General features: G+C 45.3%; 1 protein-coding gene across 1 annotated transcript in view; it reads left to right on the top strand.

Moving 5' to 3' along the window:
• The first annotated feature begins 7455 nt into the window (after positions 1–7455).
• The window catches only part of SNX9 (sorting nexin 9), a 105560-nt gene continuing 94555 nt past the window's right edge, over positions 7456–18460 (top strand). The window contains 4 exon segments of the mRNA XM_082729572.1: positions 7456–7669; positions 7672–7776; positions 7779–7836; positions 7839–7861. Of these exon segments, the coding sequence (XP_082585698.1) occupies positions 7562–7669; positions 7672–7776; positions 7779–7836; positions 7839–7861 (294 nt within the window). The 5' untranslated portion in view covers positions 7456–7561.

The following is an 18460-nucleotide window of genomic DNA, read 5'->3' as shown; positions in this document are numbered from 1 at the left end:
TGGTAAATGAGGCAATTCGTGGGTGATCACTTCTATTTCTGTTCTATTTCTATATACAACATCCAGGTTGTATATAGAACAGACTGAATTGTTCCTTTTGTTATTTCAACTCTCTGTGATATAGGTTTGTATACAGTTCTCACAGGATTAAGTAATACAGGCTCAAACACATTTGGCTTGAGGATTTTGGGTGTTGGTTTGGTAATGCCATACGTCCTTTGTCATTTCCAGTGGAAAGTTGTCATACAATGTGTAGTATTCTAACATCTCTCAATGATACCTAGGCCTGGGCTGTTGGGTGATACACCATACTTGTCCAAGCTAAGTCCTTTAGTTATGTGAATTGGTATAGATGAATCAGTTCTGGTTATATTCTCATAGGGCGCTGTGCCCACCATGTGTGATCTACTCACTGTGCATGTGACGGTCGGATCAATGAGAAGAAATACTGTTGCATGTCTGGGTCAATCTGTGTTACTAAGTCTGTGTTAAAATCAATTCCTATTTTTCCCACCGATCACTTCCTTATGTTATAAAGATTGTCAATTTTGATAATACGGTAGTATCATACGTGTCATTTATCTTAAGCCATTTACAAGAAGAAGTGTCAGAGGTAGGATTAGTGTTGGAGCAATCGAGTTGTTGAGTTGTGTCTTAACCCATGTAGGTGTGAAAGGACCTAACGTGGCTGGATTTGTAACTGCAAGGCTATTAAAATCATCTAGAATATGATCACAAGAAAAGATCATATTGCCCCGTTTACCTGTTAAGTGCTAAAACTCATTTAGGTATGACTGCACAGGTGTCACAGACTGTTCTGGGAACCTTTCTGTTTGAACATTAGGATACACACATGTCCAACAATTAGTCGTATTAACTGGCAGTTTTCAGTTGTGATGCTAGCCTGCAGTGGGGAACTATCTCTGGAAATATTCTGCCATGTAATATCGGATCTAAATTTTGATAAGCCTAGATGGTGCCCACTATTCCATTGCACACTATATCCTGTGTCAGCCGAGTATAACTTCAACTCGGCTATACCATGAAGTGGGAGATGCCCGATCGTGGTGTTTTTTTCAAGCTCTGGGATTCCATTCCATTATGAGCTGGTAGGCAAAAAGTATCAACCGCTGAATTTGAGCTCATAGGTCCTGCTGCAGAGCAATTTACTAGTCTATCAGATTAATGCCTGTCCCCTATAAGCCAATGTTTTAAAATCTAAGTTGTTTCAAATTGGTAGATGTAAAAATATCCCTTTGTGTGTGCCACTGCAAGGTTCAGTGGAAAGCATTCGAGAATGGGTTTTAAAAGCATTGGTCTTGAAGCATTGTCCCCGCGTAGGTGTGTGGTGAAATTACTTTTAAAGCCTTTCAGGCATCCCCATGTCCAATTACGGCATAATTGTTCCATCTAATAATACGGGGTTTTGGGTACATGTAAATCAGGTCTAGCTTGACGTGTGAAGCAGTGATCCAGCTGTGTAAGCAAGGTTGGTCCTATTTTTAATTTCCAGTCTAATTCTGTGGGTGCAAATGTTCCATTTCCTCTCATATAAAATCTTTCAGGGGTTAGGTACGTTGATGAAGCCTTGGCATACCAAGTGCCATGTGTACTATGAGATTGTGAATCTCCGTGTCTCGTGCAAAAAAAGGCCAAAAAATTAAAAGCTTGGAAAATCTATCAAATAATATTCATACTATGTAACATTATTGTCAGTGGATGTGATGCAGTAATCCTTCGGGTACCCAGGTGGCACTGGAACTTTGTCTAGGGGTGAGTTAAAGTGTGGAAAATGATATGAGGGTTTAGCAGGAGCAGTGCCTGCATTACTATGAGTAGTAGTTTCTAGATACTCATGTTTGTCATACGTATCCTCTTGTTCCATACCCAGTTGGTACCAAAATTCATACCACGTGTTGCTGGGATGTCTGGATATCCCGCAGTGTGAGCTCTATGCTGGGTACATATGTTTCTGCGGTGAGATTATATAAGACGGAACTAATGTTTTTAAACTCAGTGGATGGGGTTAATTCCATGCCTTCACTTACAATTTTGTTTGCAATACGAGTGGCATATGTGTTTGAGATATTATTAAAGCCTTCATGGCATGAGCACGATTCTGGCCTTCCAGACTTTATCCCATTCTGTCTGCACTTATCTAGTGTGTGATCTATTTTATGTATAGCTCCATAAATGTATACAGTCTGTAAGCTAAGAGTAAAAATTTTGTCAGCTAAGCTTAATATCAATACCATAAGTGCCAAAGGGTCTTAACATTGCTTTTCGAGCTCTAGTGCAATTAAACATGTACGTAATTAGCTCTGGAAAAAGGGAGACATTATTGTATAAAAATATAGCCTGGTATGTGTTCGGGCAGTCCTGCTGTGGTTGGGGCATGATTTGAAAAATTGAATTTTGGGCTGGGCTGGTCTTGTGGTGCAGGGAAGTTCACGTCGTATTTAGGAGCTGAAGTATTATTGGTAACTCTCGTGTTTCTTAGGACAGTGGCCGTGTTTATGATTAAGATACATAAAACTAGCCACTGAATGTGGGCAATCATGTGGTACTTGTGGGTATGTTTCCAGCCTAGAATAATGTCCTCTATTATCTCTCTGATTAATCAGCCTTTGTACATGTTGACAATAGTATGTTAAAAGAAACAAATATCAAATAAGTGACCTATGTCTGTGACCTCCAGTAGTCCTTGTGAAATTCCTAATGCTGCTGCTAGTTCAGTCAAGAAGCAATCATTAGGGGTGCCTGGGTGGCTCAGTGGGTTAAGCCTTTGCCTTTAGCTCAGATCATGATCCCAGGGTCCTGGGATCGAGCCCCACATTGGGCTCTCTGCTCAGCAGGGAGCCTGCTTCCCCGCTCTGCCTGCCTCTCTGCCTACTTGTATGCTCTCTCTGTCAAATAAATAAATAAAATCTTTAAAAAAAAGAAGCAATCATTAAAATTCGTATGCCTCATGGGAGTTCAGTACATCTTGGCACTTGAACCAATCAGCACGAGCCTGCAGTGACCAGGCGTCTTCATCTAACGGGGCATCCAAGAGGGCTGAGAGGTCTTCCCAGGCTACTCCCAACGCAGGGTCATTTCTAGATTGTCTTCCTGAATTATTCGTGCCGAGTCTAGATCTCTATCAGGAGATTCTTGGGAGTCTGGTATAGTAGAGTCCGGTATTTGGTGCATCTCTCCATTGTGGAAAATCTTATTCTTTTTTTTTTAAAGATTTTATTTATTTATTTAATTTATTTATTTAGACAGAGATCACAGGCAGGCAGAGAGGCAGGCAGAGAGAGAGAGGGAAGCAGGCCTCCCGCTGAGCAGAAAGCCTGATGCGGGGCTCGATCCCAGGACCCTGGGACCATGACCTGAGCTGAAGGCAGAGGTTTTAACCCACTGAGCCACCCAGGCACCCCAAAAATCTTGTTCTTTTAACGCTTTGTTAATTAGGCAGATTGTGCAGTTAACTAGGTTTCTGCATAATAGTTGGGTCCTGTTACTACTGTGTCAGTTTGTGTGGTGGCCATAGTTGAAGTATCCAGTCAGTTCAGTCAGACCAAAAATCAGGACACTATTTGGTTATTATTAAAAATGTTTTCCCTAGCAGCCTCGTTGCCGGAAACTAGATCAACACTGCATATTTGTATCCTAATTGATGGTGCAGTTGTTGTGTGTGTATCTCTTGTCTTACAACGACAAGTGGCCGCTGTAGCAGTGAACGGGGACACGTGGATTGGAGGCAGTACATGGCAGTTTCCTCATCTATAACAGGAGGAATGTCGTATGTTACACATGCCTGGTATGCTTGTTCGACATAAGGTCCATGTGAGTGTGCTACTTGCTAGCCAAAGTATAATACCGTAGGCATAGTATGATGCTAGTTTGAAAGCAGTTTTCCTCCAATTCTTCTTTTTTTTTTTTTTTTCTTTATTTTTCCAAGAGAGCATGAGTGAGGAGAGGGACAGAGGGAGAGAGAGAATCTTAAATTGGCTCCACACCCAGCATGGAGCCCAAGGAGGAGCTCCATCTCAGAATCCTAAGATCATGACCTAAGCCAAAATCAAGAGGTGGACCCTTAACCGACTGAGCAACCCAGGCGCCCCACCTCCCTCCTCCAATTATTCCTAATGTAGGCCCATAGGGGAAAGGTTTGGGATTTTCTGAAATTGTAGCTATCCTTTGGCCCCTCAAGTCCACTAAGTGTTTCCATGTCTGTGAGCCACAGTATCCTGTAAGGAGACAGAATTGTCCCTCAGTTTGGTTGCTAACTTATATGGAAGTTTGGGTCTGTCTACTGGTACCTCCTTTTTTCCTATATCTGGGGCAGAAGTGTTTAAGATCTTACGAGAACTATCTTTTTGTAAACTGTCTCTGATTTAGCATAAAGCAAGCCACATCCAGGGCCTGTTGAAAACTCCCTTGTCTTTCTACCAATAGTAATTCTCTTTTTAATAATCCACTAAATCCTTCTACATATCCAGCAGCTGGTGGGTTATAGACTTGATGATAATGCTATTCTAAGTTCCATCAATACAGGGCTTTTTAACTGAGGTGGCTGTCGAGTGAGTTCCCTGGTCACTTTCTACTGTTACTGGTGCTCCAAAATGAGCTGCCTGTGATTCTAGAGCGTGTATGGTTGTGGGCTGAGGACCTCGATGCAGTCACCGCTGCCCCAAGGCTATGTATAGGTATCCGCTGGTGTCGGCATGCTTCTGTGGATAACTGATTTTTAGCAGTCCTGTGAAATCTATTTGTATTATAAAATTAAATGTAGCAGGTTTGTATGCATCTATTGGTGCAATGTACCCATATTTGTCTATCATTTGTCTACAACATGATATATTCCTGCAATGTTCTTTTTTATTTCCTGCGAAGTAATGCTGGGATTTCTTTCTGTGAATTGTTTGAATATCGCATGCATTCCTACATGTCCTTTCTATGTATTGCCATAATTGAATGATTTAATGAGGGATTTTCGGCGAAAGAAGATACCTGATAAATCTCTGTACCCAATAAATAGTGCTGTCGTGTTTGCTCCGCTACCCCACACATGGAGTAAGCCGTCTGCATCAGATATGTTCTGGACAGAAATCTGTCCTAATCTGAGTTCAGCACGAATAGGTTCCCTATCGGCCACTACTTCTTTGGGTTGTCCTTGCCTCTGATTATGATCTACCACTCTTTTCCTTCTAATCATAGGTCTGCTTTGATAATCATCCCCCCCACTGTGGAGTTATCAGAGTCTCCTGGGTCCCCAGGATGAGGGACCTGTGGTCCCCAGAGTGGTTTGTCCTTTAGACTCAAATTATCCATCGATTTGGCCTTCCTTATTATTCTGTTGGCTAGCTCCTTGCCCTTTAATTCGTCCTGATCTAGCCGCAATGTGGTTTTCATCGGTAAGACGGGAACCTCTGCAGGGGGGAGCTGGGACACTAATAGTTTTACATTTTTAGGACCCTTGGGATCTATGATTACTTCTCCTGGGGTCCTAGCTGTAAGCCTCCCTGACTTCTGCTTCTATGGGATACCATGGGCCTTCTATGCAATGTATGATGTCTGACTTCTGGATCTTTCCACTCTCCTTTTTATTTATTTATTTTTTTAAAAGATTATTTATTTATTTATTTGACAGGCAGAGATTACAAGTAGGCAGAGAGGCAGGCAGAGAGAGAGAGGAAGAAGCAGGCTCTCTGCCGAGCAGAGGGCCCAAAGCAGGGCTCGATTCCAGGACCCTGGGATCATGACCCGAGCTGAAGGCAGAGGCTTTAACCCACTGAGCCACCCAGGCACCCCTCTACTCTCCTTTTTAGATACTTACCTAGTGCCCGTATTTTTCTTTCTTATATTCCAGCAGCTGTTATTTAAAGTTTTTTTTACCGGTGTAGAATTCTATCTCCCACTTATACTTGGCATATGTATATAGGTTTTTATACAATTTTTGTTCTTTCCTTTAGGTTATGTATTATTTCGGCAGTTAGTGACATGCATTTATGCAGTATTCCTGATGGCTTAATTTTTTGTAAGCTTCTGAGTGCCTTTCTGAGGTGGTCTCCCTTCGGTTTCCGCTTTAGCTAGTTCTACCTCATGCCCGATTTGCAAATGGGTAAGCCAGACTAAGAGCTTCCACTGCCAACTACTCCCTGCGTAGACCTGGTCTGTTTGGTCCTCGTGTTCTAATACCTTAGGATCTCGCTCGAAGCAAGACATGCGGAAAGTCTGTATTTATAACAAATTTATCCCCCAGCTTATTGGTTTTAATTCTGCTGTAGTCAATTCCAGCAAGATTCAAGAAGGGTTTTGTTGGTTTTTTCACCCCAATTTTCCCAAATTTTCTACAAGCACCTAGTGAGTCAGTGACATGGAATCCTGCCGACTAAGCCAACTTTTGCGGGCGCGCTATAAAGGCTGGTACACAAGTGGTGTCTTTCCACAGTGTCAGCTTTATTCAGCCGCAGAGCAAGGTTGACATGATTGTGAAGCAGGTTCAGGCTTCCAAACTCCGTGACATTTCACTATGCATTTAACTGGGCTTCATACACGTCGCACGAGACAAGCTATAATACAAAGTCACGCCACAAACAAGACACCAGAAAGGCAAGAAGTTAATGAACCAAAGCGAAGTCAGTCGCTGGGCACCACGGAGGGGAGGCCTCTGCCTGGTCCCGGGTCAGCCCTCCGTGCTCGCCGCTGGCTGTGATCACACCGCGGGGGATCTCCGTTCTGCTCAGAGACCCAGCAGCCCGAGCCTGCCGGGGCAGCGGCCTCTCCCGCGGGGTCAGACGGGGAAGGTCAGCGGCTGGAGAGTCCGACAGTTCGCTGCACAGGTCCTCCCTTCTTGAAAGAGTTCCATCAGTCGTGGGCCTTTGCAGGCCTCTTCTGGTTCCGTTGATTATCAGCCCCGGGTTCTTCCGGGTGCTGTGGCCTCACCCATGGTCAGCCCTTGATGCTGCCGGTCAGTGCCGGTTGGGGTGAGAGCTGGGGTCAGCTGCGGGGCCCTTGGCGGCTTTCCTGATTAGCTCGCTGCTTGACACGAGTGACTCCATCTTGTTCTCTCCTCAGGGCCGTTGGGATCGGGAAGCCATTGCTCCCCTCCGCGCTGGCTGTTGACTGGCACTCAGTTTACTCAGCGGGGAGCACAACCCGCCCTCTGCTCCCCGCCGGAGCAGAGGTCCCCTGCGGGCGACTCGGGCCCTGCCAGGGGGGCGCGGAGTTATTACCGAGCCCGGAACACTGGGCACCAGAAACTTCAGCCGCCGCCCACCGCGCGGTCTCGAGACCCCGTCGGGCCGCTCCTTCAGGCGGGGGCACGCAGGCGAGTCCTCAGGGCCCTTGAAGTTTTCCCGCGGGCAGCCACGCGGGGCGCCGACCCCGGCCCGGCCGCCTCCCGGGACGCGGCGGGCGCGGGAACAAAGGGCGCCCGGCGGCGGCGGCGACGGCGGCGGCGGCGCGGGCCGGGGCGGAGGCTCGGGGCGGGGGCGGAAAGTGGGAGAGGAGGCCGGGCCGGCCGAGGGCACCGGGCGCGCTTCCGCCGGCCGCGCCGCGCACGCCGCGGTAAATGGGAGGCTCGGCCGGCAGGGGCGGGGGCCGCGCAGCCGGGGAGTTTCAGGAACTGGAGGAGCGGGCGGCGGCCGGAGTCGCCCAGCGCTCAGCGGCGGGGCCTGAGCGCCGAGACTCGGGGCCGAGGCGGAGCCGCCGCCGCCGCCGCCGCAGCCGCGCCGGGGCCCAGCCGTAGCCGCCGCCGCCGCCGCCGCCGCCGCCGCCGCCGCCACCCTCGCCCGCCTGGGGCCGACAGCCGCGGCGCCGGAGAGGAGCCGGCCGTCCCGGGCCGCGGGAGCCGCCCGCCATGGCCACCAAGGTGAGGGGCGCGCGGCGAAGGCCCGGTCGGCCGCTCGGGCCCGCGGCGGCAGGGGAGGGTCGGGGCCGGGCCGGGGGCGCGGGCGGCGGCGGCGGCGGCGCCGGCGGGGCCCAGCCAGAGCCCGCCGGACCGGTCCCACGGGGCTGGGCTCTCGGGGGCTCGGCTCGCGGCGCGGGAGGGTCTCGGGGCGGGACCCCCGGACGGCCGCCGCGCCGTCTGCGAAGTTTGCGCCGGAGCGCGGGCTGCGGCCGGGCCGGAGCGAGGGAAAGTTCCCGCAGCCCGGGAGCCGGCTCGGGACAGCCACCCGGCTCCCGGGATCCCCGGGTCCTGCCCCGAGTGGCGGCCACTGCCCGCCGCCGCCGCGGGGAGCGCCCCTCCCTCCGCCGGAGGGTGGGACCCCGGCCGCGCCGGCCGCTCTGGGGGGACCCGAGCCCCGCCGGGGAGCACGGGGCATTTCGCAGGACGGCCCGCGGGCTCGCGCTCCCGCTGGGGGGACGAGGCCGACTGAGCGCCCCGCGCCTCCGCTTCCTTCATTTTTCTTGTGTGTGTGTTTTTTCTTTCTTTTGTTTTGCTACCTTTTCGGTTTGAATGGCATTTCCAGCGTGAAGAAAATACGAAGAGGGAAATGACTGTGCTTTCAGTAACGAGTTCGCTTGAAAAAAGGCGCAGGCCCCGGTTACGTGGTGGAACTTTGACTCGAGCTTGGTAATTGGCCAGAAGTGGTGGTTTGCTTCTCTTAGGGTATTGTTCGGGGCCGGAGCGGTCAGCCTTTGCTACCTGAGCGTCCAGGAGTCCCCCTCCCCGCCTGCCTTTCCTGGGGCGTTTTCTTTAGTTCTTCCTGCAAAGTGGTAACTGGGAAAGTCAGGCGCCGGGGACTCCTAGTGGGAGACCCCTCCTAGAGCTAGCGCTGTGGTGTCAGGAATGGCTTGACTTTAGCAAAGTTTCTGTGATGTCGCCTTTTTTCAGCGTTGGCACCCTCTCCCATGTTTATGTTTGAAATCTCTGAGCCTTTGGGTTGGGTAAAACCTTATTTGTTGTTGTTGTTGGGTTTTTGTTTTGGGATCCCGGGTAATTTAGGAAAGGATATGCAGTTTGAAATCCCTTTGAAAGATCAGATTGTCTTATGTTATTTCAGCCTGTTAAAATTTGTGCCTCCGAATCTGCCGAGGTGCAGCGTTTATTTAAAAAAAAAAAAAATGGAGATTTTCCTCCAGGGAACCTGTCCTCCGCTCTTACTGAAATAATTACCTGCTTGTTAATACATTAATGGCTGTGCTCTTCCTTGGTTTTGTAAGATGTGGTCCAACTCGGTAACTTTTTAACCTAGATAATTTTGTGTTGATCTTTTTAAAAACAAAACTGGAGTCAAGGATCTCTAAGGAAATTTGATTTTGAGGTTTGTTGCCAAACATTCCAGAAATGACCAATTACACGTCCTGTTTTGCACTCATCTTGCAACCTTAAAAGCTGTTTGGGGTAGATGTGCGTTCAGTGGAGGTCAGTGTTGTGGTGTTTTGCACTCTGATCTCATGGCTTGTACTGGGTCCTTTCAGTAGGGCTAGGGTTAGGGATAGGCACGAGTGAGGTATGCATAATGAAAACTTGATAGTTAAAACCGAACTTAGTTTTTCTGTAAAGTGAAAAGAGCAGTGATCCTTGTACTAAACTTGAATTGCATGTGACCTTCCTAAACCAAGCCTTAAAGCACGTGTCAGCCCTTCCTACCTTATTACCTATACCACTCTGGAGGTAAATTCCTGTGATTCCAAGTCTGTCTGTCTCCTTTCTAATCACTCTGCCCGATGGGATTCATCTCCATATTCACAGGATGGCAAGCCACCTCCAACTGAAAAAGCAAAGGAAGAGCAGAGAAGCATGTGTTAAAAGAGGACCCTAACTCCGATTTCTGGTCTTCCTACTTCTTGGTGATCCTTGTGTCAAACCAGTCTGTCTCTGTCTCTCTATCTCTCTCTTTTTTGTTCTTCCCATTGTTACCAGGGAGGAGAGTTGTCCCTGTTTTCCAACCCCCTGCAACCACACCCCTGCCTTTGCTGACATCTGAGTAGTTTGGGGTTTTTCCTTTCCTCGCTTTAGTCGGTTCGGTGGTGAGAATGCCCTCAGTAATAACTTCTAACTTTTTATGAAATTTCAGCTTTCTGTGGCACTTGAACTCTGGCTGTAAGCCTCAAGTGATGAAAAACAAACACAGTATCTGGCTGGGTTGGGTGATGTGAGTTTCCCTTTGAATTTACCAGAGAATGGCCTCTGTTCTTTCCAGAAACTAATTTTCTTATGTATTGCTCTGATGTATTTTTTACAAAGATGCAGTTATCTTTGAACTGTCGTGAATTTTAAAATCTGGCATGTTCACAATGGAAAGAAATTATCTTTTAGAAAAAAAAAAACTTTAATTGGGCAGTTCTTCGCTGCCGAAGAAAGTTAATCAGCAACCGCACATTTTAAAGGGATTATCTTCTTTGTTTCTAATCGCTACTCAGGAGGATGCTGAATTCAGTTGTAAGCAGGTACTTTATTCTCACTCCAATCTTATCTCCCTTAACAAATACTGTGCGGGGCTAACTTTAGCCTGTGAAGTCTTGGCTTCTACTGAAAACCTCAGAAGGTTGTATTTTAATCACAATCCCATGTGGATTTGGGAGTAAATTAAGTCTTATTTATTAAATCTTGGGAAAGAAAAAAAATTTTTTTTTGGCCTACATATATCAAAAGGAGCATGAAACAAGTTAATGGAAGTTAATCCATGGCTGTATAATTTAGCTGTAATTTCCATGTCAGAGTTAACCTTTTGTGCTTACATAGTCACTTTCAGGAGTAATCATTTTAACCAGACTCTGGGAGTCCTGGATGCACTTTTTTCCTTTTCTTTCTATCTCCAGCATCTGAAGTGAAATATTTGTGGTAGTGCTTGGTTGAATTGAGTGGATGTGGAGTATTGAAAATACTGGTAGGAAATGAGTGAATTGCTCAGGTCTGTTTAGTGATACACATTAGTGAGAACAGTAAAAAGCATCTTTTGTAGTCTCCTGAGCAAAAACCTCTTTGAGTGACAGAATAGAATTCTTTCTATTCAAATTTAATGTTAAGCCTTAAGGATTAATGGTGGATTTGATCATTTTTTAAAAACACTGTAGAAAATGCTAATTATTCATTTTTGCATAAAAGTAAGTTTTAAATGTCCCCACTGTCCAGGGACCCTGATGTGGGTGGGTCTCAGTCCCAGGACCTTGAGATCATGACCTGAGCTGAAGACACACCTTTAACAGACTGAGCCACCCAGGCGCCCATAATCGTGTGTTAGCAGACTTTTCCTTTTTAAGTATCCATGCACAAATGGAAAGTACACATCTATAGTTCAGGTATTAGAAATCTTTTTAAAATCTAACAATTCTGTTTTACTAATGAGGAGTTGGTTCTTCTGTTTTCAGGTACTTAAAACAGACCTCATACTTCTGAGACTGTAACCCATGGTTGTTAGAAGTGTGTTTGATTTCCAAAAGTAGAGGGTGTTCCTATTTGTCTTTTTGTTAATGATTTCTAACTTAATTGCATAGTGAACAGGGAATCTGATTGATAGTCATACTATAACTGAAAATTTGTTGAGGCTAACCTTTGTACCTGTCCTATGGTCTCCTTCATAAATGTGCCACTTGTTCGTAAAAAGAATACGTATATCCACTACTCAATGTGTGTGTTCTGTGTATGACCATTAGATTAGATTTATTGACTGTGTTGTTCATATCTGTATCCTTACAAACTCTACGTGATCTGTTGTATCTAGCTGATCTTTTGTCTACTTGATGGAGATGTTAATTAAGATAGTGTTCTAAAAAATCTCTAAGTTTAGAGATTAAACTGGGTGGCTCAGTCCATTACGTGTCTGCCCTCAGCTCAGGTCATGATCCCAAGGCCCTGGGATCAAGCCCTGCATCAGGCTCCCAGCTCAGTGGGGAGCCTGCTTCTCCCTCTCCCTCTTTCTCTCCCTCTTCCACTGCACACCCTCGTGCTCTCCCTTTCAAATACGTAAAATCTTCAAAAAATATTTCTCTAAGTTTCAAAGTAGTATCATCTTCCAGGTGAATTGAGTTTTTTTCAGTGCATAGGGACCCTCTTTATCTACAATGTGTTTTTCCCTAAGGACAGTTTGTCTAAAGTTAATGTAGTTTCACTAGCTTTCTTTCTTTCTTTTTTTTTTTTTTTAACATTATTTATTTGACAGACAGAGATCACAAGTAGGCAGAGAGGCAGGCAGAGAGAGAGGAAGGGAAGCAGGCTCCCTGCTGAGGAGAGCCCATTGTGGGGCTGGATCCCAGGACCCTGAGATCATGACCTGAGCTGAAGGCAGCGGCTTAACCCACTGAGCCACCCAGGTGCCCCTCACTAGCTTTCTTTTGGTAAGTATTTGCCTGGTATATAAGAGCCTATGGCTGAATTTAACCTCTGTCGCTGGTCTGGTGACCTTTGTGACTAGAGAGTTTTGTCTGCTTTTACTTGTGTTCACTGATGTGTTTGGGTTTCTGGCTCCCATCTTCTGGACTAAATGAGGATTTTTTTCCCTCTTCCTTTTATTCTACCTGTCCCCTTCCCAGCTGTTGGGAAGATTTGTCCTATATGTCAGTTTTTTTTCCAGTGGTTATCATAAGCATGTATGTTACCATTTCGAAGTTAAAGTTGGAAGTTACTCACCATCATTACCCTTCTAAATTACAAAAAGGTCTTCAGATACATAACTCTGATCATGTGTCCCAGTATGGTCAGTTACTGCCAGTATTAGAATTCTGTCTTTTCCCTCAGAAATTAGACATTCTTTTCATTTTTTTATAGAGCTAATGTTTATTTAGATTTAATTGGATTTTACCATATCTTTGCTTATTATTTCTGTTTACATTACAGTCCTCCTTTCTGGGATAATTTTCCTTCTGGTTAAAGTGGATTCTTTGGAATTTCCATTGGGGAAGATTTGTTGTTGGTAATCTTTTGTGTGTGGAAATGTATTTTTGCCTTATCCTTGAAAGATAGGTTTCTAGGTTGATGGTGTTTTCTCTCAGCCTATTTGCAGGTGGTGGTCCCCTGTCTTCCTTGGGCTCTCCAAGTTACTCCTAAGAAGTTAGCAGTCTCATGTTGTTTCTTTAAGATGGCCTAACTCCTCTCTCTGCCTGTTTTCAAGACTTTCTGGGTAGCATTCCTACCTTGCAGTGTTGTTACCGCAGTCCATCCTTGTGTGGATGGTATTGACATCATATGAACTTTATTGGGTATGTTGGCTCTGAGGATGGGAATTTCAGTGGTTCTAGGATAGTGCAGAACTTTTCTAGAACTTTCTGGAACTCATGGAAATTTCTGTGACCATGGAAATATTCTACATTTGTGCAGTCCCACATGGCAGCTGCCTGACACGTGTGGCTAACGAGAATTTGAAATGTGGTTAGTGTGACTGAGGAACTATTGTAAATTTTAACCCAAATAGCTACACGTGGGTAATGTAGCTGTTGTAGAGAGTTCCCAGAAATGATTATTCCACTAACATGCCTTGTCCCCGTTCTTTCTTGCTGGAACTTGAATTAGCATGACAGTGTCCAGCAGACCTCTAACTTGGTACTTCAGCATGCCATGTTCTTTCTCTTTGTGCTGCCTTCTGGATCATTTCTGTGGCTCTTACCTTTGGTTCAGTACTCTCTCTTTCTTTGGGCCTCATCTGCTCTTTTATCCACTACTTTTATTTCAGTTCTCTTCTGTTTTTAGAAATTACATTTGGTTCTCTTTCAAATGTGCTTGGTCATTTATAGTCTTACGCTTTGTTCATACATTTAAGCTTCTGTTAAGCATCTTAAACATTTATGGTTTGTGTCTGTTCTGGTGTCTGCAGTCTAACCCAGCCATCTGTGTTTGTTCACTCTTACTCATGGTGCCTTGTTTTCTTGTGCGTCTTGTATGTTTGTGTTTTTTGTTTTGTTTTGTTTTGTTTTGTTTTGTTTCTCCTGTGAGTTGCTCATTTTGCCTTGGAACCTCATCTGAGGGAGTGCTGATACCCAGATTGAAGCCCTAGTCTTCCGGGGGGAATTTGTCTTTGCTTATGCTGGTCTCCTGGGGACACTACGTTCTTGTGGCCACTTTAATTCCTGCATTCTGGTAGAATGGATGTCAGGGGGAAATTCCCCTTGTTCCTCTACTGTAAAACAATTTTCCTTGCTGCTCACTTTGGAATGACAGATTTTCTCTGTTCCCCTTATACCAAAGTCCTTTTTTTTCTTTTTCTTTTTCTTTTTCTTTTTTTTTTCTTTTTCTTTTTTTTTTTTTAGTTTATTTATTTGACAGAGGTCACAAGTAGGCAGAGAGAGAAGGGGGGAAGCAGGCTCCTGCTGAGCAGAGAGCCTGATGCAGGGCTGGATCCCAGGACCCTGGAATCATGACCTGAGCCAAAGGTAGAGGCTTTAACTCCCTGAGCCACCCAGGCGCCCCATACTGAAGTCCTTTTGGGGTGCCAGTGTCTAGCTTAACACAGGCATCTCTCTCTTATACCTGTCCTAGTACGCCTTCTGCATACGGACTCAAACTCAGGGTCTCTGGGGTCTCAGGGTCTGGAGGAGACTCCTAGAGTGGAATCCTGTCTCAGCACATACTTTTCTCCAAGGGTTTCTGCTCTGTTCCTCTGTGACCTCTCTAGAGGGCTTTCTTTTTGTGCTGACTCAGCAATGTGTTTTAAAAGGCGTTTGTTTGTGTGTGTTTGTGTGTCTTTTGATTTTATATTTTATTCAGCACTTTAGTGTTTAGTCTGGTAGTGGTTCGGGGTGTTGGCCTGCCATGTGTGCTGGAACAAAAATCCAAGTCACGTTTTTTTTGTTTTGTTTTGTTTTAGATTTGTTTATTTGAGAGAGTGCGCACATGGGGGGAGGGACAGAGGGAGAGAGGATCTTCTAGCAGAGTCCCCACTTAGTGCAGAGCTCATTGTGGGGCTCCAGCTTAGGATTCTGAGATCATGACCTGAGCCAAAATCAAGAGTCAGACACTTAAAGGACTGAGCCATCATCCAGGCTCTCCCAAGTCATAACATTCTCTTTTTCATTTTTTAAAGATTTTTATTTATTTATTTATTTGATGAGGGAGAGAATGAGAGCGAGTGAGCACAAGCAGGGGGAGCAGCAGGGAGAGGGAGAAGCAGGCTCCCCACCAGGCAGGAGGCCCCAGGTAGGGCTTGATCCCAGGACGCTGGGATCATGACCTAAACTGAACACAGACGCTTCACCATCTGAACCAGCCCGGTGCCCCAAGTCACAGCATTCTTTGTAACTGGCCACAAGTGAAGGAAGGGAGTATGTGCACACAGAGTCAGTCTCGTCTTTGGAGGGAAAAATGCGAAAAAGCAAGGTAGTTAACACATTTTAGGGGAAACCAGACCTTAAGTCAAGCAATCAAAATAACAGACTGTGGGCATATTTGACTTTCCAGTCGGGTTTCTTTTCTTTCCCCTCCCCTTGTTGACTATTAAGAGCACATGATGGGTTTAGCCCTGCTTATTCATTTTTCGATACTGTAAATATAGTGCCTGAGGATGTTACTCAGTATGACTCAATTCTTCTAAGCTATTTTTAGTCTCTGAAAGTGAAGTCCTGTAGTATCATTACCTGCAGAGGCAGGAGGCAAATCACCTGTTGGTGGTGGTTCTTGACGTCTGAGAGACTTGTAAACTTCAGGGGTGAAAAATGCCCCATTGATCTGGGAGCTGTTACCTGTCCTCATTCCAGGCCTCCTTCCTGTGACCTCTGAACAAGCTCAGTCCCAGGCCCTCCACCACACTTGGGATGACCGCTTGGGATGATTGCGTGTATCACCTCGTCCTAGCCTCAGAGAGAACTTCCCAGAGTTTCCGGCTCCTGGACCACAGGCTTTCTCCCTGCACAGTAGCGGCTCCTGGTGCAGCCACTCCAGCCCACAGGGCTTTCTAAGGAACCATGTCTCGAAATGCTTGGTTTTTTCTTTAGTTTGAGGAGTCAATTTTTACCCTTATCTATCATATCGGTCACTTTGAAGATGGGTCTATGACACATCTTGGCGGTGTGCGTGAGTGACCAGACTCTGCTGTAGGGTCCAAGCCGCCCAGTTCAGCAGATTCTCCACAGCCTCTCTGTGCTGCTAACATCTGGATCCTTGCCTGAGAGGGTGGACAGTCAAAAACTAGCGAGCTGTTTGAAGCGCAGCAGTTAAATGTCAGCTTAAGTGTATTCTCTAACCCCAAATCACAGAAGAGGGCTGGAAAATGCGGATCTTCGTGTTAATGCAGTTTGTCTCTTTCGTGGTGGCTGCACTCAGGACCTTCCTTTTCATCTTTCAACCTGTTTTGAATTCTCAGGATTTCGAGTTGTGAGTATTTGTTGCTTTTGTAATGAGGAAGAAACCAAGTTCATTTTTTTTTCCCCCCGATTTAAAAGCTTATTGTCTTTAACCGGGCCCTGAACACAGATTTCCAGACTTATCCACCTTCTGTTCATTTGCTTTGAATTATACTAAGATGAAAAACGTGTTTTTAACTAATGCTTATAAATAGTAAGTGGCACTTCAGTAGAAAAATGCTAATGCATGCAGGATTACAAATGGAAACTTAAAATTTTATTTTACTTTCTGAAGGACCATTTTTTTCTTCTTCCACAGGGGAGAAAGTATGGTTTTTAAATTTTTTAAAAATAACTAAAAACTTACTAAAAACCAGCACTGAACCAAAGTTCTTAAAAAAGTGCTACTTTATACATACTTTTGTAATTTTCACCAGCCTCACTGTACCCTTTCCTTCAGGAGCTTGAAGGAAGCAGAGCCCCTTGCTCTCGATGGGCTAGCCTGGGTTTTCGTCACTTCCTACATTCCCCATCTTCATAAGATTTTGGAATCAAGAGTTAAATTGAAGATTTTATAGCCTATTTATTGATGTGTCCGATTTTGTTTTGTGATTTGCCCTGCCCAGTAAGTAAAATACATTCAGTGTCCTCAAACCACCTCCCCAATTTAGAAAGCCCAGTAGCTTCTAGATTACTGAGATCTGTAGTTACCTTATATTGATTTGTCTTAATCATTTAAAGCCAAGAGGATACCAAAGAGCATGGAGATTGTGTTTTAAAATTCTGGTATCTAAACTGCCCCTAGTATTGACTGCTATATTTATAACATTTTAAAAACCATTCCCCTTTTTGATAAGTAAAAATATCCCATTCTGTTTCTGTAGTTTGTATTATGAAAATAACAGGTAGGTCTCTAAAATGCAAGTAGTACTGTTCCTCAAACTCCCCTCTTCTCTGACCCATTAGCAATCTGCTGTAAAGGAAGATGATGGCAGTGGTAATAAGCATCCTTTTGAGACAGAAATTGGACTCTTACCAAAGTGCCTGGATGTTTTATGAGCTATGATCGTGTCTCTGAGGCTTCAGGCACTGGTGGTAGAGCTGTGGTACCCCAGCTGCATCGCACCCGGCCCCCGAGCTTGTTAAATTGCAGATCCCTGGGCTCCATCCCTCCCCCCAACCCCGGGTCCCACATCTCAAGTTTGGGATTCAGGAGGTGGGGCCCAGAACGTGCATTTCTCCCAGTTCCCAGGTGATGCTGATGTTGCTAGTTTGGGACCACACTTTGAGAACCACCCTATGGAAGATGGAAAAAGAAGAGCTAGAATCTGAGTTCTGTTCTTGGTTCATCCGGAAAACCTCCTGTGGGCTCTTAAATGGGGGGGCGGGGGCCGCCTACTTTAGCCTGCCTGTGAGCAGTGAGTATGGTTTCTTGTTTCAAGGACTTTAACTGCATTCAGTGATGCTGAAAATCAAAAGATTGGTATTCTCAAGGAAAGGCTGGTTTCTGGTCAACTTGTGGTTTTCAGTAACTTTTCAGGGTCCTATTGCTGGGTCATTTGTATTCTATGCAAATAGGTGTCTGATTATTATGGTGGCAAGGTGGCTGCAGCTGGTTATTAACTATTTCCTGTTGCTTTTAAGACTTTATTTCTTTTACAGAGACAGGGAGAGAGGGAACACAAGCAGGGGGAGTGGGTGAGAGAGAAGCAGGCTCCCCACCAAACAAGACCCTGGAATCATGACCTGAGCCAAAGGCAGACGCTTAACAACTGAGCCATACAGTTTTGTGTATCATTAGAGTTCACAGTAATCGGCCTTCATTTATTTGCTTTGTGTAGTATGTTCCTAATGTGGTTGTGTAATGATAACACTTTCTAATTCATGGGAGGGGGGTATTACTGTGTGAAAAATCCCATTTTTAAATTATTTTAGAAATCAGATAATCTATGATATTTGCATAAATCTAAGCTTTAAAAAAATCTTATTTGTGTAGTATGTGCCTGTTAATTTTGGTGAATTAGAATTGCATCAGGTTTAGTTTTCCTATTTTCTGTTGAGGAACTCTAACTATCCAGGTTCCTCTGAGGCCCCTAAAAAAGCGTTAAAGAAATAGAATTTTGTTAAAGAATTTATTAAAGTGAAAGAAAAGGATGAGTGCAATCCCTGAACTAGAAAGTCCACCTTTGAATAATTGATTGGTCTTGGACCCATGCATGAAGGAAAAAAAGGTGTGCTTTGGAGGCTAGCTTTG

This window comes from Mustela nivalis (assembly GCF_964662115.1).
Source record: "Mustela nivalis genome assembly, chromosome: 5".
NCBI lineage: Eukaryota > Metazoa > Chordata > Mammalia > Carnivora > Mustelidae > Mustela > Mustela nivalis.
The sequence above is the reverse complement of the archived record's forward strand: the minus strand, read 5'-3'. Positions and strand labels throughout refer to the sequence as shown.